This window comes from Phaenicophaeus curvirostris, chromosome 1 (assembly GCF_032191515.1).
Source record: "Phaenicophaeus curvirostris isolate KB17595 chromosome 1, BPBGC_Pcur_1.0, whole genome shotgun sequence".
NCBI lineage: Eukaryota > Metazoa > Chordata > Aves > Cuculiformes > Cuculidae > Phaenicophaeus > Phaenicophaeus curvirostris.
Genome location: NC_091392.1, coordinates 85895094 through 85922695, shown reverse-complemented (window position 1 = coordinate 85922695; position 27602 = coordinate 85895094). Strand labels below are relative to the sequence as shown.

Genomic DNA, 27602 nt, shown 5'->3' with positions numbered 1-27602 from the left:
TTCAATTTCAGTGCATCACCAGGAAAGCTTTAATTGCATAGTTGAAAGCTAAGAACAGTGGTCTTTTTTTACTGCATTACCCAAGTTACATAGGCATGATCATTTTCATGGCTTGGTTGCTGCTGGAAATTGCATTCTGTGCTGGAGCCCTCTGCATTGTCCAAGTCAACTGTGCTGCCATACAGTATGCTGGATTTCCCTGTCTTCACTCGTGTATTGCAAGAAACAGATACTTCTCTTTACTTGCGCTTAGGGTTGAAATGGCTGGTCAAAGGTTCCCAGCACTTGTAGTAGTTTTTATCTAGGCGGTTGGAGGTCTGGAGGCCCCATTTGGTTACGGCCATGCTGAGGGATGATTCAAACATGAAGGCCTGTTGGGAAGAGGGAAGGTAGCTTAGTGGGAGAGGAGTGAGAGTCTGCATCCAGGCAAGGAGTGGCTGAATTCCTGCATGCCCAAGAGGGACAGGTTGTTCCAAAAGCCCTAGTTCAAGATCTGTTGATGATCATCATTAGATTTTAGGGGGTGGAGAAAGGAGGAAATAAGGGGTTTCATTTCTTTGTCCATAGGCTAAGACAAAAATTAAATTAATCAGCATGAAAATTCCCAGCTTCCTGCTCAGGCAACAATTTATGTGGGCAGATGATCAAAACTGCCTGGCATCCCATGTCTCCAGAGGAGCTCCTGGGAGCTGCGTAGTGCTGATCGGTAAGAGAGGTGAATGCTGCAGCTGTTTGGCCCCAGTACTTTTCCAACTTGCCAGCAAGAAGGTAGGCTGTACTTTGAGAGTGGCAAAGCTGCAATATGCTGTTTAAAATGTTACTGTCTCCCTTAGCTCCTTACCATTGTCCCTTCTGCAACCCTCTCAGGCACCAGCTTGGCTTTGCTTGCCTTCTCAAAACAGTCAGCATCTGGCCCGTGAGGAGTCATCATGCTGTGCAAGCTGGCCCCTCCAGGCTGGAATCCTTCCTCCTTTGCTTCGTAGTGGCCTTTGATGAGCCCCATGAACTCACTCATGCAGTTCCCTGCAGGAGGCGTAGAAAAGAGGTTGCAGTGCAGTTATTGGGAGGCATCGCAGCTGTTCTGTAAGCTCCTCGAAACCCACAAGCTAAGCTGGAACAGACAGTGAGTGGAATGTAGGTTCCTGAGCCGGGTGCCACTGGGAACCTACAGGCAATGCTAGTAAAGCTGTACAGGTTTTATTCCACTTGTACCATAGAATCATAGAATCATTGAGGTTGGAAAAGACCTTCAAGATCATCGAGTCCAACCATCAGACCTACACCACTGTGTCTACTAAACCATGTCCCAAAAGTGCCATGTCTACACGCTTTTTGAACACCTCCAGTGATGGAGACTCCACCACTTCCCTGGGCAGCCAGTTCAATGCTTGACTCCTCTTTCAGTCAAGAATTTTTTTCTGATGTCCAATCTGAACCTCCCATAGTGCAACTTGAGGCCATTTCCTCTCATCCTATCACTTGTTACCTGGGAGAAGAGACCCAAAGAAGAGACTGTTGATTATCTGGATTCAAAAACAGAGAACTCCCTAAGGAAGGTGCATTGATGTTGGTAGACATGTGCTTTTCCTGTCTGCTTGAGCTATGTAACTACTACACCTGCATACGGACTGTATGATGCAACCTGATATTTACGGACTTGGATTGGAGATGCTAAAGTGCTGGAAAGAAGGTTCAGTGTATTATCCCTGTGTTACGGGCACTGAAGCATAAAATCTCTGGCTGGCAGTCCAGTCAGAGAGCTTGGTCTGCTCTTCCAGGTTGCAGGCTTTAAGTGATTTTGTCCAATAATCTTCTTCCAGTCCAGCCAGGCATTTCAGTACCTTCTGCTTCTGGTTCATGCATTATTTTCTTATTTCTCGAGAGCCACTGTGTGCCCAAAGACAGGAGGCCAAATTCATCTTTCCCCAAGGAAGAATAATTTTAAGTAGACCCTCTGAAACCAATGGATATACCACTCACTTAGGCAAGGATGGCTGTATCTAATTATTCAGTACTTTCTGAGTTACCGAGTTATGCTTCCTGGAAGGGAAGTACTTTAACAACTACCATCCCAAGCTTTCAGCTTTAGTAGACCTGATGTGACTGAACAATATGGCAACTTTCTGCTTAGCGATCAGTTTTTGCAAAACCAGGACATGCTTCTGTAGCTACGTTATATATAGCCCTTTTTGACCACTACTTAGGTCTTCGTTAAGTACAGTCCAGGCTCTGAAATGTTTAACAACAAAACAAATCTAGCTCAAAGCAGAGTTGGCCTATATATGTACATGAACATTTATTTATTTTCGTCCTGAGTTGTCAGTATCTCATTGAATCTCGCTCACATACAGCGCTTGGTGCACTCAGACTGCTGTACAGACCCTAAGAGCTGGATTGCCAGTGCATCTGCAACAGGACTCGTACAACTGCTTAGGAAGAACAGGCTGGTGACTAAGAAACCAGGCTAGGATGTAAGAACTGCACTGAATCCCGTTTCTTATTTGTTTGCAGATTTCCTACGTCACCCCAAGAAATTAGGTGCAGCTCCATTTCCTGTTGGTAAAACAGCACTCTCTTATGCAAGCAGGATGCTGTGAAGTTAAAACCCCTCAGTGGCCATTAGGTATGAGGTCCCAGTGGAATGACAATCACACAGTTACTCTCCTAGATACAGATACAATATACAGTGTAAAAGCTCTATCAGAAATAGTTTTTCAACCTGTGGTCTGAAGACCCTAGGAGTAGTTCACAGCCTCCAGGGATGTAGAAAGGTGACCAAGAGAAGCCAGTATTTATGAACTGCACAGCCACCTTTGTTTGTGAAACTGTTATGGTGTCAAGGGGGGAATATTTGGACCACCATAGCTGTATTTGTATTTGGAGCAAAGTTAAGACAAGTGAAAACTGTGACTCTGAGTGCACCAAAATTCTCTGAACAAAAGCTTTCCACTGCACCTGAGAAGACGAGGCAACAGGGGATACCTGGCAAACAAAGCAGGCCTCTTGTAAAATACTTGCAGAGAGTTCAGCAGTGTTGAACTCGTGCTCCCTCCCCAGAGGTGCTCTGTCCTGTTATGCCTCTCTAATGGCATGAAATTCTCATCACTGCACTAATTGCAGAGGGAACTAATGTGCAGTGTCTTGATACTTGACCATTGAGATGTCTGCCTTATCCACTCAAGCTCTGCCCCCTCCATGGCTGAGCTAGAGCAGGCAACCATCCTGCTCATCATGAATTTAGTCCCCAAGCCTATGGCTGAAGTACTGGGGTCAAGTGAGTAGTCGTGGTAGCTGCCTGCTTGTCTGTTGCTTAGCTTACAACAGACAAGAGAATGAGTTATTTTTTCTGTATTTTACAACAGACTACGCAAGGCTGAAGAAGTTCATGTTGTTTAACACGAGGTGACTGTGGAAAGCACAGCTCTGCTGATGTGCAGCTACTTAATTGTGATAAACTGACCAGATCCCCCACCTTCTAAGGTGTAATAAAAGACGTAACTGTGATTTGGCACTATCCCAGACGGTCAGGAGACACATTTCCATGTCACACTCATTATTGGAAAGGAAGCAGTACAATAGGGCAGGACTTTTTCTGTGGGATTTGCTCAGATGGCAGCACAGCTGCCTACTGTGCTGGCAAGTGCCGCTAATTCTGCCAGCCCCCAAGACACTTGGAAATATGTCTAAGTAGCAGGAGAAGCTGGCAATTAAACTGTGGTTAGTAAGTGTGCAGAAAGCCCCTCAGCACTTCAAAGTGACCGTAGTGCAACATTGAAAGATTCTGAGATGGGGCCTTTTAGCTGTAAATAGAAGGGTTGAAGCATGAGCAAGCTTTCTGCCGCAATCTCATAGAGCAAGTTGCCTCATCCCTACCCTGGAAGGGTGATCTCTTGTGGGCAATTGGTCTTTTAGCATCCACTCAGTGCAATGTGTAGCTATGCTCTGCCAAGACGAAACCAAAAAACTGCTGAAAAGAAGCCAACTCTGGCAATGGCAACCAAATACGCCCCAAATCAACAAATTGACTGAGGAGCAGACCAGTTCCTGATCTCTGGGTTCTGACATGCCAGAGGTACCTCCATCACTATGCAGGTGGTGAAGAAGAGCTCAGGAGAGCCATTTCAATCCTTTGCCATAACTTTGATCTCACCCTGAGAGGGGCCTTGGGCAGCTCTGTGCTTCTCACCACCTGTGATGTTTTATTTTCCTTTCTCCTGTTCTTTATCTGTGTACTGTAATGAGATATTAAACAATTTGTGGCTGGATGACAGCACAATTTCTGATGCATTTGTGCAATGCCAAGTTCAATATACACCCGGTCTCAGTGGGAGCCCCTTGAGTACAGACACATCCATCTATGCGGACACTGCCAGCCCATCACCTCTGAGTTTTCCTGAGATACTCTAAATAGGAACATCTTTGGGTTTGTTCGTTTTCCAGGGAGAACTGACTGACTCTAAGAAGCTGACTCTAACTCTGCTAAGGGCAACAAATCAGACTGCTTCTTCCCTGTACATGCTCTTAAATTAATGGAGGCTTGTTTTTTTCCCTGCAGTCCTGTACTCAGCCACAACCAACAAAGAGCAGACGTACGGTGGTAGTATGGTGGACGGAAGGTGTTGTTCGCAACCCCCCATCGTGGGGGGAATATGACAAAGTCAGCAAGTGCCACTCCAGGACGGGTTGACTTGGCTGTCAGGACAGTGAAGATAGAAGGATCCTGAAAAAGGAAAAGCAAAAAGCATTAAACAGAGCTGGGCTCAGAGCTATCTGCTCAGGTAATCCAGCTGATAAGCCTGACTGATACAGCCTCCACCTAGCCAAAACACTTTCACCACCAGCACTTGGTGATGTGGGTGATATTTGTGATGCTCTTTTGCTAGCATTGGAGAAAAGCGATGGGACTAGATGGTTCTTCCTTTAGGCAGCCTTGAAGAGCTTTCCCTGCCCCAGCAATGATACCCTTCAAGCTGGCAGCACAGGTGCAGGGGAGGGATGGCCCCGCAAGACAGGGTACTGCAATTCCAGAAACAGTCTCCTTCTACGAAACCGTACCTCTTCCTTAGCCATTTGCATGGGACAGGAACATCCTTCTGGAGGCATCTAGCCTCATAGCCCTGTTAGTTTACAAACAGGGAGAACAGAGCACAAAGAAATTGTGGCTTGCTTCAAGGATTTTTGAAGTCTCTAGTCCAGTAAATTGATTTTCTGGGCTTTGATCCCAAAACCATCCTTCTCTTGGCAGGTTTTTCTGGAATTTAAACAATACTTTCTGCTGGTTGTCTCACTAGAAATGCTCCAGTCTCCTTGCACACCCACTTGCAGAAACAGTGCCAAGAGGTGGCATCACTGCAGGCACTTCTCCCACTGGGCTGGTTTCCTTTTTAGAAGAGCTGCTCACATTAGTTTTGGCTTTAGTTATTTTCCATAAGATCTAGAAATTATTGTAATGAAAGATGCCAGCTCTTTGAATGAATTTCAGTGCTGAGCTCAGAGGGAAGGAATCAGTGCAATTGCAAGAAATAAATCAAGGCAAGAATCTGAAGAAAAGCCTTTTTGCTGAGTTGCATGGTGTTGGCTTCAGTATTCAGCTCTCCTCCAGGGTGCAGAAATTCTATGCTAAGCTGCATAAAGCTCCTTCAGAGGCTGATAACCTCCAGTTATGTCTTTGTATCATAAAGGAGGTTGACTTTCTCTAGCAGCACTTGGTTTGCACCCATGAAAAGCAGCACTAGAGATTTCACGCTGTTTATTAGAGTACGGAGTATTTTTTAACAGGCATTGAGACCCTGGAGCTCAGGGTGAGTTTGGATGGTAAAGTATCCATGCAATGTCACTCTGCCTTGCCCAGCTCCAGAACTTACCGCGTGGTCAAAAGCAACAGAATTAATGACCATGAATTTTTCCAGATGGTATTTGTATGGTGTGTAGTTCCCATGCCAGGCCACAACATTGAAGGGGGAGAAATCCTACCAAATCAAAGAGACAGAGGTTTACCATACACAGCCTTCCAACTTGCTGCAGAGCACTGATCTTTCCCAAATTAAAAATGGGTTTAGTGCCAGTGAGCTGGTACATCATCAGCCCTTTAAGCACAGCCTGACATGGTGAGGATGAGGTTTTCCTCATCACTTCCACTTGGTGAGCCTCATCACTCCCTCTAGGGTTTGGTCTCTAAGAGCTTTTGAGAGCCTAGGCAGTGCTTGAACAAGGCCAGCTGCAGCACTAGCTTTCTGGTAAGGGAACCCTGGCTTTCCACAGCAGCCCCAGCTTCTTTTTTTTCTATTCTGTTGCTGTCTCACTGGGAACAGTGAGACCAAGACCATCATTGAATCTTTCAGCAACAAAATCTTCACAAACACTTTTTTTTTTCCAGACTGAGAAGCTTCAGCTGTGAAGATGAATCATCCAGCAAGGCAAGAGTTCAGTCCTGCTCCACTTAACCCAGCAGGACCTTCTGAGAGTATGTAGCTGCTAGTGTGTTAAATATCGCAGGCCATGCACTGGCAGTCACTTCCCTTCAGTGTTACCTGTTTTCTGGGGGCATCCTCACCTGCTGGGCTGCAAACAGCTTGCCCTGGTACTTGCTGATCACCGTGTAGCCTCCTGGCACTTGGCGGTCCTCGTACCATGCAACGGGCACCAAGAAATCACGCGGGTTAGCCAGGCCATTGGCTCCTGCAAAAGTAAAAGAGATGCCAGAGCTCTTTGGGCAGCCTGGAGGCAAAGTGAGGGGCTGATGCAATTTCCTGGCTTTGTGGGTGCCCTTCTGCATGTTGAATGACCTCACTGCTTCTTGGCCCGCTACAAAACCTGAGACAGTCATGGACTTCTTGTGATTCTATGAGTAGGTACATCCTAGCATTTAAGTCCATGCTCCCATTATGCAACTAAGACAGGTCACCCCTAGTTCCTCTCTGAACAAGATTAATACTTCATCACCAGTTAAGGGCAGGAATTAAGCTAAAAGTGGAGAGTGAATTTCTCTCTGTTCCTGGGTATCCTGCTGTTTGGACACTTAATCATGCAGAAGTTATGAGTCATGTCATGAGGGGGCCAAATACACTTCTGAATGCTTGCAAAAAGAGTAATAAAATAAGGGCTAGCAATACCTACAGACTCTGGGCACATTGAGGGGTTGCTTAGTGCAAGGAGTGCATTTTCGAAGTGCAAAGCACCATAAGGGTGCTGAAGTGTTCTTCTTCTCATTGGTATTATTGTTACAAAGTAGGTTTGAATTTCTTGGATAAAAATGCAGACATTACTACCTGCTGCTAAGGTTTAACAGTCAGTGGTTTTCTCCAGCTGTCATTTTGCAAGAGATATGTGAAGTTAGAATAAAGTAAGACGGAAATACAAAGGATCTTGGTCTCTGAGGAGAAGGTGGGTAGGTGGTGAGAAGAGGAGCTCTTGTAATTACCTCTTCCTGAAAAGGTTTACAGTCAAGTGCACTCATTTTCATTCTTCCAGAAAGTGAACCCTATAAAAGATTCCTTCTGAAGACTGGAAAAAATTCTCTCCCCCAACCCAGTCCAACAGTGTCTGAAAAAGGAGCTAATGGGAAAACTTGCTACAAACAGGCTGGGACAACAATATCAATAGTCCAGTGGAACAAGCATAGAGAGCAAGGAGTGAAGGCAGATAACCTCAGCTGGCTGACAGGAAAGCTGCTGAAAAATCACTGTATGCTCAATACAGAAAGACATGTGCCCAGTCCCATCAAACGGTTGCAGACTGGGTCAGTTTCCACAGCAAGAACAACTGGCTTTGGTTTCACTATGGCCATGAGATGTTTGCAAAGCTCTTCTGAATGCAGGTGGGCCACACTAAGCTTTTTACTGACTGATAATGCATAGGCAGTTTACTTCAAGCATGGCCAGTCTTTTAGATCTCACTGAGGACTATAAAGCCACACCTGTCTAGTGGGACCACCCCCCCTCCAAAAATGAAAACCAACCAAACCTAAACCACCAGTTTAAAAGTGGAGAACTGTTGGTTCCAGTTTTGTAGTTATTTCAGCTGTTACAAGGGAATTTTCACCTTTTTTCCCTGAGACAATCTTAGCAGCAGTAACCAGGAGGTGTTTTTCTCAGCAAGAAGAGTCTGGAGTCAAGTACCCCAGGAATAAGGAAGGTGAAATAACCTGAGCTGATCACCTCCAGAAAGCTGGCTGGGAAATCACAGCAGGGGCAGTGGGGCTTCAGATGCCATGCAGTCTCGTAATATCTTCATCACGGCAGCAAGAGGCCGCACCTTTGCAGTGTGTGACATTGCACAGACTAGGAGGCAGCTGGCAGAGAAGAACTATGATTTATGAGATAGCTAGACCTGTGCTCAGTGAAGACAGATCCACCCTACCAGCACAATATAGAGATGTGAATGTGTTGCTGATCCCAGTCCTGCGCTGCTCGTTTCATTGGTTTTGAATTCTCCAAGGAGAACAGCTTCTGACACTAAGGCGCTCTAGAGCTCTAAGGCACCTCTGTTCACAGAGGTGTGGGGGGAAAACACTTGATTAAGTCTAAAATGGGGCTTCAAGGTTATCTGTTGCTTCTGAAATGTACTTTCCTTTTACCAGGTAAACTACCTCCTTTTACTCCAGTTCATGCCAAATCTATAAGTAAGGGGCATCAGCACTGATGGCCTTTTGAGTTCGTTTTGGTAGAAGCAGATTCAGACTCAGCAGACAGTCACTCCCAGGTAAGAAGGGAAGAGAGAAAGAGGAAAAGACAGGGAGAAATGCTCCTTTTAGACCTAAGGGAATCTTAGGACAACTGGGCTGCTTGCTTTGCTGAGGAATAGCAGTGCCAGGATGGAAAGCATTTTTGAGGAGGAGTGTGTGCACAGGAGGTTTTATTACAGAGGATAGGAAAGGATGGATTTGGGCTTGTAATTCCTGGCTGTCTCTATGAAATTCACTGTAGACCTGATGGGAGATTGTTACCAATGGGTCCCAGGTCAGGCAGCTCGAAGTGTGCCCCGTACACCTCCAGGATGTAGCCTCTGGTCTCTCCAAACACCTCCACACTGAAACGCATTCCTTGCTGGAAAATAAAGGAAGATACTAGGGTCCTCATAGGATGTTCCTGACAAACCATGAACAGCTGAATGCAGGAGCTGGGGCTGGCTTGCTCCAATGTCAGTCTCTGCACCACAAGCAAGGTGCAATCAGCCCTTACCTGGATGACACAGATTTCATTGGGCTCCACTAGCATCTTCCCAAACTCAGTTGTGATGAGCAGTTTCCCTTGCTGGGGCACTGTGGAAACAAAATGCAGGCAGAAGAGCTGAAGCAACATTGCGAATTCCTTCCTCCCTGTCCACCACGAGCACCTGGGCTCCAAGGACGAGCAATGGACCTTTTCTGACCCTGCTTCACAGCAGGACCGGTCTCCCTCTCCCATGCAGAGCCTTGCTGCAAAGATACCTGTGCAGGAGGGAGAGGTGCCAGACCAGCCCCATGGCCCCCCTGTCACAGCAGGTGCCTATGGGAGGTTAAGCTGTTCACCACTTCCCATTCCCTTGATGCAGGGGTGGTGCCATGGACACCAAGTCCAGATAGAATCATAGGATTGCTTTGGTTGGAAAAGACAGCTAAGATCATTGTGTCCAACTGTACACCTAACACTGCCAAGTCCATCTCCAAACAATATCTCTAAGCACCACATCTACATGTCTCTTAAACCTCCAGAGATGGAGAATCCACCACTTCCCTGGGCAGCCTGTTCCAGTACTTGACAACCCTTTCAAGTGAAGATAAATGAGTCTTTATATATCCAGGGCCATACCTGTCCCTATCATGATCTTAATGTAAAATGGTGACCACACCCATTCTTGTCACGGCCTTGGCGGTGTGAGATGTCTGGGAATAACCAATTCTCCCTGCTTCCCAAGGGTAAGGCTTCACTAATGCCTACATTATTTTCCTGGACTACCCAGGCACAGGAGATTTTACATTTTGACTTGAAAAAGTAGCAGATTTACAAAAACTGTCCTAGCCCTTTTACTTCACAGTAGTGAGGGAGGGGAATGAGAACAATTTCATAGCCATTTTATGGGAAAATTGTTTCTGTTGGTGGCCCCAAGGATTTTCTGTCCCTCAGTCAAGAAAGATACAAGCAAATACCAGGCTACCCTTACTGCTCAGAATATTTTTCAGCATGTGCTCACTTCATGTGCCAACCTCAACACTCATCGTGGCAGTCTGGGTGCCTGAGGCTGGCACAGCGTGGGATCTGAGCTGCCATGCCAAACACTCTTGGACAGAAGCAACAAAGGCATCTAGCTGTAAACTGTTCAGAAATCCTGAGGCTTTTGTTTTCCAGAAAACCTCTGCCTGTGGTGTGCCTGATACCAATCTGTGGAGTGCCGGGTAGCAACCCCCAAGCACCACGGCAAGGAAGCTGGGTCACTGCTCAAAAAAGAGTTGAGGTCTGGCACAGATGTGTGCTGAGCTCCACACGAGCAGTGCAACTTGCCCAACAGCCCAGCTGGTGCCAGACCACCAAATCTGGATGGCAGGAGGGTGAAGCCAAGTCTTGGCTGTAGGAGCCAGGCTCTGGAGGAGCAAGAGGAAGGCAGGTGGCAAATCAGGTGGACCCTCATGGGGGGAAGGAAAAGCTGAAGCACCAACTCACCAATCAGGAAGTCGCCATCCGAATTATAAAGGCATCTAAAGAAAAAAGAGAACAGGAAGGTCAAGGTGCCATAAACCCCAGGCACTTGCACACACTGCAGCCACAGCTGGGGAGTTTTGAACTTGGAGATTGACACGGCAGAGGTCTCCCCTTCAGCAGCAGAAAAGTCATTTGCAGGTCAGCAAATGCAGTATATGGGCCAGTGCCGAGGGGGCAGGGAGGTTTAATGTGCCCAGCCTGGAATCGAGATCTCCAACATCTACTGAGTCCTTGCCTTTGTGCCCATGGGTGCATCAGGCTTTGCAAACTAGGGAGCAAGGCTGAATTCCCCTGTGAGTCACTGCAGGAGTGGTGATGCCCATCAGTGATTGTATGTGTGTTGACCTCCAAGGAGCAGCTCCAGTCCCTTGAACGAGAATGCCTGGATCCAACACATCCCCTCTTGCTGCATCTGCACATCTAGCTCCTTTCTTCTCTCGGTGGCTGCCTACCCACTCCCCCAGCATTTGGCCATGGAACACAACCTGCTTCATAAACACCTGCCACAGGTACTGTGAACGTTTTTGCCTGTGCACACAGGAACGCAGAGACATAGAGATGGCAATGTTGGGAGCAGCTGGACTCAAGCACAGCAGGTGTACCCATGCAGGCAGCCAGCTCAGGGCAGCCCAGGGCTCCAGCATAGCAGTGACTGACCTGTCAAGCATGGAGGTGTTGCAGACAAAAATATGGACAGCGATGCCGTTGCGTCCTCTGGGCTCACCGGCACCGCACAGGGTGTGCAGCCCCTACAGGCAAACCCAAAGCATCAGGAGTGAGTGACAGGCAGTGGAGCAGGGGCCAGCTCCCTTTCATCCCCTCATCCCACACCCTTGCTGAGGCTCACCCCTCTCCCTGCTTCCCATACCACTACCAGCCTCTCACATTGGCTTGTCTTTAAAATCTTTAAAGATATGTAAGATATCTTTATATACATCTTTTATTTCTCCCTCTCTCTCTTTTAAGGGTTTCTTAGTAATTCATGTAAGCTAGTGTTTTCCTGCCCAGTGAATGGGGAGGTCTGGGAGTTCAGCTGGGTATTTTTTTGGAAGAGTTCATTGAAAGGCAACAAAGAAAATCAAGCCCGCTGTCAGGCACCCACCTCTGACTTCCTACCGTGGATGCTCTGCAAGCCCAGAGGTGTCAAACTCACTGCTCTTAGCCCAGTGCTGAGCATCCCATAAACTCCACTACCCTCTAAGGGGGAGCAGACACAGAGGATGCCCGGTTGTCCTGGTCCTACTTACGCTCACAAAGTCCAGTTTATTCTGAGGGGCTTTGGGGATCTCAAAAGGTTTCCATCGCAGCTAGATTGCAGCAAAAAAAAAAGCAAGAAAGCAATGATGCTGGTTATAATGCAGTCGGTGGCAATTTAAAGGAAAGCAGACTCCTGTCCTCCACCGTCCCCTGCCCCCCCGCTTCCTTGTCCTCTGCTAGCTGAGCTAGCTTTTTCTTTCCTCATTGCCTTGCTTAATTTGGCTTACAGGTTTCTTTTGATTTATGGAGTTTTTTTTCCCTTTTGAATCATAATTTTGTGAAATAATTGGCAGACCTGCGTAATGCCAAGTTTAAAAAAAAAAAATCCCATTTAAAAGCTGTCTCTTTTTCTATTACTAACAACACTATTGAGAGCAAAGAAATTCAGATGAGATGGCTTTCCACAGCCACATTGCCACAGTTCTGTACTCCACTCCACACTGAATGATTCACTCTCTTCATGACCTGAGCATAACACTCCTGTTCGCTCCACCTCATTTTCCCCACATCCAAAGCAGAAATATCTCTAGCAGCGTGAGTGGGAGCTGTGAGCAGCACTAATTGCTTCTCGCAGAGCCTGCTGAGATCCTCAGGGAGAAGGTGCCAGAGGAATCCAAAGTATTTATTACCACTTATATCATATTAAGGGTCTTCGCAGCTCTTGGGAATGAGGTGCTGTGTCTGAGAGCCCCTCAGTGGGAGGGGGCATTCAGTGAGGACTAACAAGACCCCAAATTAGGAGGAAGTTGACATGGCCAGCTGCCAAATATATCCTCTGCATCGACACACTTGACCCCAGAAGAAAATGCTTGTGACTCTGGGAATCCACAAGAACATTTTCTTGCTTTTAGCTACCCAACCTGGTGGTTCTTGACACGTCTTTAGGCTGGTGGCCTGAGAAAACAAAGCTTACAGGACCGTGTGTGTGTACCTGCTTCTCCCAAAAGTTTTGAACTGTGTGAAATCTCAGCTAAATTTGAAAGGAATGCAAATATATTTAATGCCCCCAAGCCTCATGGAAGTTTTCCAAGCACAAATCAAAACGTGGGTGCCCAGGCAACTTGTCAGGCTTTCCTGTAAAGCTGGCCTTGGGAGGAAACAAGAGACTGTGCCCAGTGAGTGCATCTGCCAGTAAAGCTGAGCACAGCAGGGGCTCATCACTGGCCCCACAGCTTGGCCCTCTCCTCTCTGCTCTCCAAAGCCATCTGCTTTCTGAGGGCATCCCACTGCTACACCTTCACAGCAGCCCTGGGTTGCCTAGGTTGGATCCATCCCTTATTACTTCTTCCCTCCGTCCTGCTTGCTGCCAGGAAGAGCCACGTTTTTCCTCCCCAGGAGACCTGGGTGGCTCTGTGCCAATGCCTGCTTGGAGTCATACTGCTGTGGTGCTGGGTGGAGGGGAAGAGGCTGCTGGAGAAACCACATGTTCTGGATGGAACCATCAAACACATGTGCCAGCAGATCAGATGTGACCCTTGCGAGGTATTGACACCTTGCAGATGAGCCAATAAGAGGGTGGTGAACCTCAGGTTTTGGTTTTGGACTTTGTTAAAAGCTTTGGGGTTTTGGTTTTCAAGATAGCCTCCTAGACACAAATCAGAGTCAATGCAAAGCATGACCAGAAGGTGCTCCTGAGCCTGCTGCCACCCCTAGCAGCGGAACCCTCTTTGACTTCTGCTCAATTCATGGCAGCTGTGAAGGCCAGCGGTGGCATCTGAATGTGAACTATTCCTTTAATGATTGTTTTAAGGGAATGGGGAACTGTGGACAGAATCCATCGGGAAACACTGACACAAAGAACACGTGAAGACTGAAGACTGGAAAGAGAGGATAGAAGATGAGAAAGACTGGGGAAAAGATGAGAAAGACTAGGTAAAAGATGAGAAGGACTGGGGAAAAAAGGAGAAATAAATATCAGGTGTAAAGACGGTCTAAAGGGAATTGAATTCTCTCACTGAACAATGCAGAAGATGACAGTAAGTCTACAGATTAAATAAGTATAGTGAATCTTCATTTTCACTTTGTTCTCTTCAGTTATCTCCACAGTTGTCATTCCTGTGGGACAAGGAGAGCAGGAAATCAGTTTGTCATCCAGCCTGTTGCTGGTAACTGAAAATGGTGTCTTGTCCTCCTCCTCTGTAACACTTGCAAATGCTAAGCGACTGCCTGGCTCTACGTGCTGTTGGCCAAGTGCATCACTGCTGCATTTAGGGTCCACCCAATGCAAGAAGAGAAAATGAGTGCCCTGAGCTGGAAGAGAAGTCTAAGGTAGCCAGCGGCAGCTGGCAGCAGATGCTTAAAAGGAGGAAGCTTTTAGTTTTGTTTCCCTGAGATATGATCTGTAAGCCTCCTGAGATAGGGCACCACTGTGCTTACCTTTACTTTATAGGTTTAATCTCTCCAAAGTTTGTCCAATCACCTTTTGAACTCACCCACATTCTCTGGCAAGAAATTTCTCAGTTTATGATGTCATTTTTTTTTTAACTTGACATTGGCTATTGATATTCATTTTCTCCCCAGCCCTCAATCATAGCTTCCCTTGGTCAACTCTGTTCCAGGCTAGAGAGCTTTGCCCTGTTTCAGCATTTCTTACATGGATGCCACTGCATACTTTTTATCACCTTTGCCCTTTTTCCTGTTTTGCCACCAGTGTCTTTTATAATTCTGACAGTGATTTTAGACAACATTAAAGGATTTTTTTCCTATTGACTTCAATGAGCTTTGCATAAGGCAGGTCCATATGGCCATCATTTTAGACGGATAACACTAGGGAAATCTTAAAGAGAGCTGGATGAAACATAAAGTACCACAAGGAATCATTTGTCTTGTCCAGCAAACTGACCCAGAGTCTCTGGCTCTGCTTCAAAGAGGAGGAGAAGGAAAGCAGGAAGGTGGCTCCCACTTACTGCTTGGAAATAACCCCCCTGGGTCTGATGATCACTATTGAAAGGAGTGAGAGAGAGAGAGACTGAACAGAAGAATCGTTGCTGTTCCCTTAGGTAAAAGATGCATAGTGCCTAAATGGCTTGAGATGCTTGAAAGCCGGGCATCTTGGAACTACCATAATGGTAAATAACTGTAATGGTAGATGTAAGATGCAAAAGGGCTTCAGAGATGGATGAAGTGGTAACAGATGCCATCCAACAACTTCATCCAAAGGCAGCTAAGTGCGAGCCTGTCAACACTCCTTGGTCAGTGGCTGGAAATCATATTCCAGCAGAACTGGGAAAATATTTAGACAAATGGTGAAGTTGCTGGGAGGCTAGAAATTAGCTAATGATGATGTATGAAAGGGCGAAACCTGAGAGGAGTAAAAACTGATGACCGTGAAATGATGTTGAGAGAAGAACAGCAGGAGGAGAGGGTCAGATTAGCAGAGCCAAATGTTCTTGAGCTGGCAGGGAAGAAATTATGATTAAAGAAGATGGCGAGGCCATAACAGAGGAAGACAAATGCCATGTCTCTGTGTGACTCTCCAGAATGAAGCTTGACTTCCCATGAGGGCTGCAGAGAATTGGGCTGGCAGCCAGCAGCCTCTCTGAAAGCACAGGGAAGGAGAAGATGAATGGCAGAGACATATTGCTGCTCTGCCTTCCAGGCTCGGACATGATAAGCCTTTGATGTGGGACACCAAAGAGGAGGAGGAAGAACCCTGAGAGGTGGCCAACAAGAGATCCCGAGAGAGATGCTAGATAGCACAGACGAAACCTCGTGGCACTGTGGCTGTGCTGGGAAGCAGCACAAGCATCCATCGAGGTGGGAACCAACAAGCATCACATCATGGGCTGTCCTTCCTTGGGTGACCCATAGGTGAGGAACAATGGATGGCAGTCAGCACCCAGCTCCTCTGTTTGCCACACCTCCAGCTCCTGGCGGCTCTCCTCAGGCCTCTTGCACCTCAGTGCCTTTGCACCCCTGGTTAGCTTAATATTTGACTGTACTCCTGGCAGGACGATTCTTTCTCTCTTTCCAGCACGATTACCTGGTTGGGGTCAGGCTCTACTTCATCCCAGTTGTGTGTCAAGTGGCCCTCCTCAAAAGGTTTGAAGGGTTTGTGGCAGACTGAAGGTAGTATCCGATACAGCCAGCTACAAAGAAGGAAAAGACTTGGATTAATCTGGGGCAGAGGTTAAACCCTCTGGGTGGCTGTTGGCTGATTGAGCTTTTAAAGGCATTTATAAAATTTACATTGGTGGCAACTGGACCAAAAGACGTATTAAATATCAAACAGCAGTTCACACCCAGAGACATCCAGAGAGATGTGTTTTTTTTATTACAGGCTCTAACTACAAATAGATGCTGTTACATGTAGGTAAATGTCAATATGTGTATATGCATGTAATTACATATGTTCACACTCACATAAAAATTAGAAGGCTGAGGGGAGACCTTATTGCTCTCTACATCTATCTGAAAGGGGGTTGTGGAGAGCAGGGAGATGGCCTCTTCTCCCAAGTGACAAGGGACAGGATGAGAGGGAATGGCCTCAAGCTCCACCAGGGGAGGTTCAGGCTGGACATAAGAAAAAATTTTTCATGGAAAGGGTCATTGGGCACTGGCAGAAGCTGCCCAGGGAGGTGGTTGTATCACCTTCCCTGGAGGTGTTTAAAGACGGGCGGATGAGGTGCTGAGGGGCATGGTTTAGTGTTTGACAGGAATGTTTCGACTTGATGATCCTGGGGGTCTTTTCCAACCTAGAGGTTCTGTGATAAACACATATGTATTTATTAAAAAATAAAGATACAACTGAACCTGTGGCTGAAACGCAGGTATCTCTGAGGTGGGGGGGAAAATGCCTGTTTAAACACAGCTACAAAGCGGCTCAGACAAGACTTGGAGAACAGTATCTAACTGAAAGGATAGAAGAGTTTTCAGGAGACAGAAGGTCACAGTTAGCATCTGAATTTGGATAGATTACTGAAAGTAGCCTCCTATGCCAGGCTGACCATGCCGATAGGATCATCAGTGAGCCCATGCAGCAAAGATTAGAGTTTTATGGTGGATGATGCTTCCTACTGCTGTAGGAGGTCCCCCACACCTCCATCACTGCCTGGGATCATCATTCTTCTTCCTTGCTGCCTACTGTGGCTGCAGCCTCTGCTGTCCTGGCTGCTCCTGTGGCTGTGGCCGGCACCTGCACACTGTGCACAGCCACGGCCAAGCCCAAAGCCAGGCTTTTAATTAAGCAGGAGAGCAGAGGTAATCAGGAAAGCCTGAGCAGATCTGCCAATTTCTTTGATGTGTTAACAGCAGTGGTTGCAGTTTGGGTGGGTGGGATAGGGGAGGAGGGAGCTCTCCCTTGAGAGCTGGAAAATTTCCATCAAGGACATCTTCATGCAGCAAACAATGATTCATCTCTTTCCCACGCACACCACGATCTGGCACCAGCCTGGAGAGCAGAGCTCTGCTAGGCAGCTCAGATGATGCATTTGCCTTTCATTTGAACGAACAACAGAAGGGACAGAAAAGCTGGCACGGGAGAAACAAAATGAAAAATTTGCCTTCTGCAATCTGGTTATGGCTGGAGCACAATGACCACAACAGAGCCCTGGGACATTTGCTGCTGGCTGGAACAAGCTGTCCCCAGCACTGCTGGAAATGCCGAGTAAGCATCATGCTGGGTGCCTGGTGCTGGTCTGAGCCCCTGGTCTGCCCCAAAAGGGGCACAGCCCGAGCTAGCACCTCCTGGGCAGTGTGCAGGAGTGTCCCCTAGGAGGAGGGAAGAATCCTGCTCGGAGGTTTGGTTTTGATACTGTCCATCAGGTGCTTACCCATGCCAGTCACAGTGGTGATAGTTTCATGAGAGCATCAGTGCTGAAACCCTGAGGTTGTTCCACATAGCACACAGAACCCCTCAAGACCATCTGGCCTCCATGAACATCCCCTCCCCTTCCTCCCTTCACTCAGAAAACCATTTTCCTCCCCATCCTGACACTCCCTCAGCATTTTCGCAACCTACTTGCCCCACTGAAGCCTTCCCTCTCCCTTTCCCATGGCTTTCTTCCCTTACCCCTCTCCTAGCACATGGTGGAGATTTTTCACCTGCCCAGGCTCACAGAAAGTGCTAGTGGCATGGAAGCAGCCTCTCCACTGCTCTCTGCCACTCACCCCAAGCCCCCCACATCACCCGCCCACTGCTGGGGGTCACGGTACCTTCGCTTATTCGTGGGCCGGGGACACGTGAAGGCAGAGCCTGAGAGCTGTTCAGCGTAAAGGCCATATGGGCAGACTTGTGGGTTATTCTGCATGGAAGAAGAATTAAAAATAAGGAGTGAGAAGCGGAGGCATTGGATTTAGCTCTGGAGCCCCCGGCAGAGCACTGAGGTGGGTGCCTGGTTGTAGAATCATAGAATCACTAGGTTGGAAAAACCCTTTGAGATCATTGAGTACAACTGTGCCTTTCCCTTACTGAACCACATTCCTAAGAACTTCATCTACCCATCTTTTAAATCCCTCCAGGGATGGGAACTCAACCACTTCCCCAGGCAGGTGCTGCCAGTGCCTGAGAACCCTTCCAGTGAAGAAATTTTTCCTAATGTCCAGTTTGAACCTCCCCTGGTGCAACTTGAGGCCATTCCCTCTCATCCTAGCATGTATCACTTGGGGGAAGAGTCCAAAATCCACCTCTCTACAACCTCCTTTCAGGCAGTTGTTGACAGCGATGAGGTCTCTCCTCAGCCTCCTCTTCTCTAGGCTGAACAACCCAAGTCCCTCATAAGATTTGTGCTCCAGCCCCTTCAACAGCTTTGTTGCTCTTCCCTGGACAAGTGTCGGTGCCCCGGTGCCATGGCGGGGACTGCACTCCTCAGTCTATGCATCAGCCTAGTAGTAATATCTTCTTCTTGTGAGGCTGGATGCCCTGTGAATACCATCCAGACTCCAAAACCCATTCGCACATGCAAGTGGAAGGCTATAGGAGTGCCCTAAGGAGTTGGCACAGCCACTGAGGCAACTGTATGGGGCAGTGGTCAGTAGGGTCGGTAACACGAGCGTCAGTGAAAAGGGGATTATTCCCAATGCTTACAGACTGCAAAGCAGACGATTATTATGCACAAAACCTTATGAGATCAGAGAGGCAGCTCCAGAGCACCATGCCCGTCTGGCTTTCTGGAGGGCTTATATTCTCTCAGCAGATGCATCTTTGCTCCTTTCCTCCTACACATTAAATGCCCTCTTCACCTCCTGTCCTCTGCTCAGGGAAGGAATGTCCAGAGCAGGCATTTCATTGGTGTGCTGGTTCCTCCTGCTGGTGATGTTTGCTGCCCAAGAGTGGGAGTGACCTGTGTGGGAGCCTTTGCTCACAAGCAGCCCTTGTGAGTTCATAAGTGAAGGATAGAATCCTCCCTTTCAGAGAAATGAAACTAAGCATTTTTTATCTAAGTAGGACAGCATCTATTTGTTTGAGATCAGCAAGGAGCAAAGGCATCCAAGAACTGCAGGAGTTACGCTGGTGGGACAGTCATACGCAGTTTGCTATCCCATCGCCCTCCTGCAAGGTCCACTTTAGCATCCTGTCATCCTGCTGTGGCTGAGCGCATCAAGCCATCCATACAGTATCAAGCACTGCCCTGACGGGCGGGGAGAAGGAAGAGAAAGCTCTCATAATGCACCATGCTTCCAGCCCTGAAACTCTGTCTTGTCAGTATGGGTATGCGATGAAGCGGGGGGATCAATAGCCCTTGTCATTTTTATCTTAGCCAGCACTGCTGCAGATGACAGTCCTCTAAATACTGCGGAGGAGAAAGGATCCGCTCCTGGGACTGGAGATTTTATTGTCTAACCCGTTTTCAGATTTTTCTGTTAACTCTTTGACACCAAGCCCACACTCTGTCCAGATGAGAGGACCTCCACCAGGAGCTGGGGGATCACTGGTGTCCTCCTCCTCCTCCTCTGGAAAGAGGTGCTGCTGTGAGAAATCAGGAGGAGCACACACACCACAGCCCAGCACTGGAGCACTGCCTGTTCAGACCAGCAGTCACCGCTATTGATCTCCCAGTTTCCAGGTGCCTCTTTCTTACATGTTTTCTCCACCCATCTGTCTGCTATAGCCAATCTCAGAAACAAGACACTGCACTGGCTGAGCCATCAGTCTGATCCAGCAGAGCAGTTTTTCTTCCTTTTGGGCACACCGCAGGATGCAACACAGGTCTGAGGAACCTATATTCACGTTTAACATGTCCTAGTGTTGTGTGTTACTGTCCACTCTGGCACACAATGTGTAAAAATCCAGAACTAGGGAGATACAGAAAACTCAGGAAAAACAGAGGGTGAAAGGCCCTATTTGACCTTAATTCTGCTGGCCGCTTTGCACAGAGGATGATGAGGAACACCAAGTGTTGTCATTGACTAAGCATAAAATGCTTCCATACAAGTCCAAGGGATTACAGGGAATCCTAGGGAGGGCACAGCCAGCCTTAAACGTGTGTTGGGGTGAAGGAGACTATTGTAAAGGAGATGAGGGAGCTTTAATTCTTCAGGGTTTTGTTGTTGCCTCTGTGAACTCAGTGGCTAGCAGTACATGGATCATGACTCCTTTCTTTAAAACAAAACAACTCAACACAATTTATTTTCATCTAACCTGTTCAGAAGTCACTTACTTATAAGAAAGCTTTTGTTGTTTTATTACCACAGGCATTTGAGTGACGAAGCTGGTGAGAAGAGGCCTTATGAGGAATGGCTGAGAGAGCTGGGGTTGTTTAGCCTGGAGAAGAGGAGGCTGAGGGGAGACCTCATTGCTCTCTACAACTACCTGAAAGGAGGTTGTGGAGAGGAGGGTGCTGGCCTGGTGATTCTATGATTCTATGATTTATGATTCTATGATTCTTGTCCCCTCTCTACAAAGAAGTTGTTGTCCTGCCAAAGGCTTATGAGGCAGCTTTGTCAAACGCAGTTCCTACAGCAATCCTGAAAGCTGTCTCCTGCCTGAGGACTGTTTCTCTGCCAAGCTTCAGGCTTCTGCTCCAGATTGTTGCAGAACTGATGGCTTCCTTCTCAATGTGTCTGAGCCACTTGTATTGCAAGCTCCTTTTGGAAAAAATGGTATTGAGTGGAGGTAATTCAGGCAAGTCCTGTCCCTCTAGGTGAAACTTGTAAGCTTATGAGTAACTCAGAAATAGAACATATTAATGGAAATCTTTAATTCTGATTTTCCCCAGCATCTTATTATTCCAGTCCTGCATAAAAAAGCACTTGGAGACTTCAGTGGTGGCCGAGAGAAAAGAAAAATGTTAAGATAAAAAGAAGCTGAGGGAACAGATATTCACTCTATTCCATGTCATTTTAATAAAGGACTTTAAAAAATTCAATACCTGTCCCTCCGGTAAAGCTCCTGGACAGCGTGGATCCTCAGAAACATGTTCATTTCCAAATCCTGACATGTACTGCAAAATAAACCACACAACTTATCAGTGTTTTGAAAGCACAAGCAAAACCTCTCCAAACAACATATCCATCACTTCCTCATGCATTTTTGCAGGCACTTTGTATGCATTAAGACATATGCAGTCAGAGTCAAGAACAACAGGGTGATGTATAGGAAGAACTGTTCATGGTGTGCTAGCCTCATCCAAGGTAAATCTGACTTTGCTTGAATCATGGATGTTCCAAAATCTGCAGATTGCCTTGCAGATTAGGGCACTGAGTCCTTGGATGCTCAGGGACTGAAACTGGGGGCCGTTTGTTTATTGGATTCTTGTGATACATCCCTATGACCATCAAGGGAAAGGTCAAAATGCAGTTGGGATGAGAGAGGAAGGGAAACCTGGTTGTCACTTAAACTGTGTCACTGATTTTTGCCCTAAATAAGTATTGCCCACTTGGGCATGAACTGTCCTCTATGCAAGAGCAAGAATTAATCCATTACCAGGTGATTATCTGGTTTTCTAGGGTAATGTATACCCAAGAGACCCACAGATGGAACAGACCTGCAAGCACTCCCATGCCTGCCCTGCTTGCAGCTGCTGTGGTCTGAGCAGGGCTAAAAGGCACAGGACTCTGGAGGATGCATGTCCCAGCTTTGCGGCACTAAGAAAAGCCCCACAGTAAACCTGAGATGCACAAAGGAAGCAGATATAACAGAGTCCTTGGCTTTGCACTGACAGAAGTGTAAATACAGTCCCTTCAGAACCTTTAGAAAGGCATGAAGCAACTCTGTTGAACTCTGCGTGAACGCAGAGGTGTTTTGGCAGCAATCAATGGCTCAGGTCCATGGCCTGGGGAGAGAGTTAAATATTAATGCTCCTTTCTATCAGCTGCAAGAGTAGCTGGGGTACTCATCTGCCTTCACACAGCAGCACTGGAATGGCAAAGCCCAGGAGTCATGATGCTTGGGTTGATGCTTGCTGTGGTGGGGTGGCTGTGGCACAGCAAGTGGTGTGACACCCCAGGAAACACAGAACTGACACAAAAATAGAGTGCCAAAGCCCCTATAGCTGTTTCATATTATTATAGTGCCTGGATATTTCTGCCAGGGGTTCTCAGCCTCATGCAATTTGCACCTCCCCCCCCCCCCCCCCAAATTTCCCAGTGTGGCAGACACTCAGACAGCAAACCTGAAACTTCCTAACAAACTGCTTGCTTTCCTCCACTACCTTTCAGTGACCTGTAAGAAAAGCCTGTTCCCAGGAAGAGACAAGCTGTCTGGTAGCCCTGCTTAACCTGAACCATCTCACTTTCCAGGAGGCTATTTCTCTACTTCTTACAAATGGAGGTACATCTGTACATCACTAAGACTCTGCTCTCCACTGGGTTCTGCAAGAAGCATATTGATATGCAAAGCATCAGGTCACCTAAGCAGCTTTGGCAAATGTATTGTACTGGAGCGCTTATTTCTTTTTTTTTTTCCCTTTTTTTTTCCCCTCCCCTCTTTTAAACGGAAATGCAGCAATATCTGATGGGACTGCAGCAGTTCCAGAATCAACTGAGACATCCGCACTGCATCCTTCTCTGCCAGCAATGTAGAGGTGGCCAGAGCGTGTGCCTGTGGGGCAGCCTTGATGAACAGAGGAGAAAAGGGAAGAGAGGAAGAGGGTGGCATGCTTATTTTCTGGAGGTGTAGCCAGAAAGGCCCAGCAGGGTCTGCCATTAGCACAGCAAGGAGAGGGTTAATGGAACATGCAGGCTGCTTTGCTGAGCATCACCTGCAAAATGCTTAAAGCCGGTGGAGAGCTAGGAGCAAACAGTCTGTGGTTTTGGTGTCTGGTGTGGGCTCCCCGGCAGCCCCTTGTCATGGTGCTGGGGTGGGAGGAAAGGAGGCACAGAGGTTTTGCTGTGAGAAATTCATCACCCATCCTTCAGGCTAAAAAGCCTGTGACCACCACAGCTGGGCTGCCCATCCTCATCCTCAAAAGCTCATTTGTTCCTGCTTGCTAGGAATGGGGAAGGAAAGAAAACCAACTCAGCAGCAAGCATCTTGTGACAGCAACTGTTCTGTGCCCATGTTGGTGCTGCACCTCGCCAGTCCTGCGCAGGCAGCTGGCTCCTGCGTGCAGCAATGCAGGCAGCTTCCCACTGGGCTGGATGGAGAGCCGCTGCTTTCCTCGCCTGTGCAGCACCAGGGGCTGCAGAGCTGCTGGTCATCGCCCAGCGAGTCAGGAGGCTGAGTGAGCCGGGGCAGGGCAAATCGAGTTGGGGAAGAGGCGGTGGGAGAGGGTGGCATCGCCTCATCGCCCTGACAGCGGGGACAGAAGCTGCTGCATCATTGTTGGGCCGAGTATTTTCTTCCACGACAAGAAAAAAAACATAATCCTCAGGTAACTGCATTGAGGGCTGAAAATAAAGACATTGGCAGGGCTGCAGCCGCAGGAGGGGGGACGTCGTCCTACTAGTGATTTCTCAATCTGAGTGTGGCTTCAAGACTTTGCCTGGATGTTCAGAATGGCTTTTTTCATTCACTCGCATTATTTTGTCTTTCCCCGTGGCAAACCTCAGAGAAGTTTCTCTTCTTCCCCCTTAGGGGCCAGTGTCAAACACAGTACTTGGGCTGCCAAAAATAGCTATGTGACACGGCTCCCCGCCTGCACCAGAGGTGTCATGTTCCAGGGCTCTGGGGCACCAACACAGGGACCCTGGTGATGCAGGCTGGTCAGGAGTGATGGTGCAAGGACCACACACACCACAGCCCTTCTTCCTGCCAGCCCCCTGAGCTCATATCTGATCTCTCAGTTTGCCTTGCGCAAGGTAGTTCTGAGCCAAGAAAAATGACCCTTTTCTGCCCACCCAACACCAAAATATCCTTACTGGATGAAAAAATCTGGATAGATGGAAACAAACCCTTTTTCTCCATGGCACAGCAATAGGATTTTGGTTCAAAGCGACCTCCCTGTAGGTCCCTGCCTGTCCTCTGGAGTTTCTAGCCACATCCAGGTCAAGTAGAGTGATGGGAACTATTTTGGGCTAGTGTTTTTTCTGTAAAAGTTTTCTATGGTCCTTTGTCTTCACTTCTGCTTTTAATTACAGTTGTTATTTTGTTCAAGATCCTGTAGCTTTTTATGCAAATGGGTTCTTAGGAATTCATTGGAGTCCACTCTTGTTTTTGTTTTGTTGTTTTTCAATAAATTGGGAGAGATAAAAGCCCAGCACTGCATAAAAAATTCAGCAAAGCTCATTGATTGGAATAACCAGGATGCAAAACAGAGTGCTCGCAATGGGTGTTGTGCTCTGACCTATAAACCATAACCTTTTGTTCACTGGATTAGACAGCAGGCATGGGAGAAACACATTTGAAGTCTGAACACATAGTCTGCAAAATAATTAAGGCCCTTCTTCAAATGCTGCATAATACACTTCTCTATCGGCTCCTGCTGCAGGACACAGGAAAACAATATTCATCTCTAGACAAAAGGCTCAGTATCAGCTCAGTCGAGTCAGTAACGGAGTGTCTAAAACAAACCTGCAGATACAGGGACAAGAACATTTGGGGCAATGAGCACAGCAGGTCTTTCATTCTCTGCACAGGGCTCCACAACCTCCTTTCAAACACCCAGGCTGGAGCTCTGCCCTGGTGCTGCTACAGTGCCTCCAGGTGGGCCAGGCCACTCAGTGGAGAAGGGCAGAGAGGAATGGATGCCAGGAGGAGTGGAGAGCAAGGGTGAAGCAATGGTATTTTAGGAAAGATGCCAAGAGAAGGTGGGGTGGACACACGTGATGACGGTATGGAGGTGTATGATGTCTCGGAGAAGAGGTGCTGGCAGAGCAGCCTGTTCCCCCAGTCAGCTCTGGGCAGGACTGTGCTCAGCCTGTAGCTGCAGTCACGGTGGCCAACAAGGTGTCAGGATCTGCTAGGAATGAGTCAAAGATGGACAGGGAAGATTCTGTCACAGCGATGACAGAAACCAGTTGGCCACTCCGGAGTGGTACAGGGGCTGCCCCACTGCGGAAAGAGGATAGTGAGAGCTGGGGGGCTTTCAGGGAGAGGCAAGGAAGAGACGTGGCAAAATTTTACTGTATGAGGAGACAGGACTCTTCAGAGACAGATAAGAAGACAGTAAGACCACTATGTTAAAATAATAAGCATCACAGAAGGTGGCGAAGGAGAGTATACATATATATCTCAGGCACATCAAGAGCAAGGAAGAGGCTTAGTAAGGATGACAGCCCCAAAGCCTGAGGAGAAACATGATGGTCCTGTACAAGCTCTTGAGACCCAATGCAGTTCTGGGCAGTTCTTTTGCTGCCCCTGCTTGCTACAGCATTGCTCATGCACCCCAAAAGTCCTGGGGTGGCCAGGATGCCACAACAATGAGGAGATGCTGATGAGATTCAGGGTGAAAATTCAGATTTGAGTCTTGTGTGCCCTGAGCCATAAACCCACCACATACAGCCCTTCTCCCAGGACTCCCCCATGCTCTGGCAAAGGGCAGCAGGAAAGCTCCCGCTGGCTTCCCCCTGAAGCTGGAAGAGGAGGGCTTGGCTGGAGCCCCACTGTGCCAGTGTGCCCCGTGAGGGGGGCTGAGAAACTGCTCTGGAATGGAGCTGAGGCTTCCTTGGGCTGCCGGGGAAGATGGAGGAGAAGAGGGGGAAAAGAACTATTTATAGATAAAACACAGCAAAATCCTTTATCTCAAGAGACACTCAAAACCACACTTTGAAACGTAAAAGAGGGGCATCTGAAAATGAAACAGCCACCAAACAATCGGTGTCAGCTGAGAAGGGGTGACTGCAGCCAACACTGCTGGGGCGCAGGCACCCGACTCCTTACCTGCAAGCCCGTCATCTTTCTCCTGGTCTTCCTTCTCTTGGAGCAGACTCAGACCTCAAGCAGGTATCTGGCTGATGCAGCCTGCTAAGCAAAGCCTGCTAACTGGTTGACTGAGCTGGGCTGGTGGCAGGCTGACAGTGCTGGAAGTGAGAAAGTCCAAGGGAGTTTTCAGCCTGTTTGCTCAGCCCAGTCTGTGTTTAACCAAACACTGGCCCTTCACCACACCAACCCCAAGATCGATTTGAAGATAATAATTGAGGGTAAGGGGTTTAAGAACACAGAAAAGCCATTTTTGCAACTGTTTTATAAGCTTCTTTCATAAATTATTCCTCTAGAAATTTTCATATACAACCCTCTAAATGGGTAACAAAGACTTGTTCACTATGCTTCTGAGCCATGTTACACTGGTTATAGAAAGGATTGCATCCCTGTCCTGGTGAAGGCAGTGATATTTGTTAAACATAGTGTGGCAACATTACACAGCATTTTGGGGCCAAAAGTGAGGGAAGATTTTGTGTTCCTGTGATTAGGGCTAGGGAGAACTTACACATACTGCAATATTAATATTTTTCAAGACAGCTGTTGCTGAGGCAGGAGTGGCAGCAAACATTTAGCTGCAGAATAATAATGAAAGCAGCTTTACATTTCCAGAAGCTGCAGGAAAAATAAATCTATTTAGTTCATAGAATCATAGAATCATAGAATGTAACTGGGAACTTCCATCATTTTATTATAGCAGTACCTGAAAATCTTGAACCACAGACCTGGACTCCCTTGTTAGGCTCTAGAAGAATACAGACTGAGTAATCTCCAAGTTATGAATCATGTTTAAGTCTCCCTTACTGCTTGCTGTCATACTGTTTGTCCAGGAAGGCTCTCTCCATACCTTGGTCTCTGCCAGCCTTCCCACAAAAAAATTGCTCCAGCAGGGAGGATTTCTCCACCTCAAGGCAGAGGCTGCGAATAAGTGAGTTCACCCTAGGCAGCGATTCATCATTGCCAAAGAAATAAAGTACCTGGCACCTGACACCTACCCTTGAGACTCCTTTCCTGCTAGACAATATTAAAGAGTAAAGAGCTCATCTCACTTGTTTTCTGACAGTGAAGAATTACACATTTGACTACAGTTTTGGAAACCAAAGTTGTGAAGTTTCAGAGGTTTCAAAGATCCCTTTCCTCTGAGCCATGTAGCAGGAGAGCGAATGTCATATTTTAGCTTAATCCCCCTTTGAGAACCTACGTTTCACCTAACTTGCCTCTTTAGAGGACCTGCTCTTTTATCATCTTCTTGTGGGACAGGTGAAAATAAAGGTGTTGCTTTTTAATTATGGGTAGACCTACTTCCTGCTTGTTCTTGCTTTCTTCTCCAAAGGAAGGACAAGTTACGATCCCTTTTCTCACTTCATGGCCATGTAAATGTTTTAAGGCTTATTAAGTTGTCTAATCTTCCTTTTCCTTTCCATACAGGGAAA

At 47.4% G+C, this 27602-nt stretch overlaps 1 protein-coding gene across 1 annotated transcript; it reads right to left on the bottom strand.

Annotated features, from left to right (window-relative positions):
• HGD (homogentisate 1,2-dioxygenase) lies at window positions 1-26279 on the bottom strand. The gene is made up of 14 exons (XM_069867075.1): window positions 26131-26279; window positions 21242-21313; window positions 18087-18175; window positions 15916-16021; window positions 11924-11983; window positions 11334-11425; window positions 10638-10672; window positions 9180-9259; window positions 8945-9044; window positions 6554-6678; window positions 5865-5969; window positions 4594-4720; window positions 842-1023; window positions 1-371 (listed from the first exon to the last, which is right to left on the bottom strand). Exons 1-14 carry the CDS (start codon window positions 26143-26145, stop codon window positions 240-242), a joined length of 1320 nt encoding a protein of 439 aa, XP_069723176.1. The 5' UTR covers window positions 26146-26279; the 3' UTR covers window positions 1-239.
• Between the last annotated feature and the right edge of the window lie 1323 nt (window positions 26280-27602).

What these genes read in the sequence shown, in the direction of transcription:
- HGD (XM_069867075.1), bottom strand. An exon ending in ATAAACTGGACTTTGTGAGC is followed by an intron (nt 11,426 to 11,923) that starts GTAAGTAGGACC and finishes GTTTGCCTGTAG; the next exon opens with GGGCTGCACACCCTGTGCGG. An exon ending in AGCTGTTTGCAGCCCAGCAG is followed by an intron (nt 5,970 to 6,553) that starts GTGAGGATGCCC and finishes TTGATTTGGTAG; the next exon opens with GATTTCTCCCCCTTCAATGT.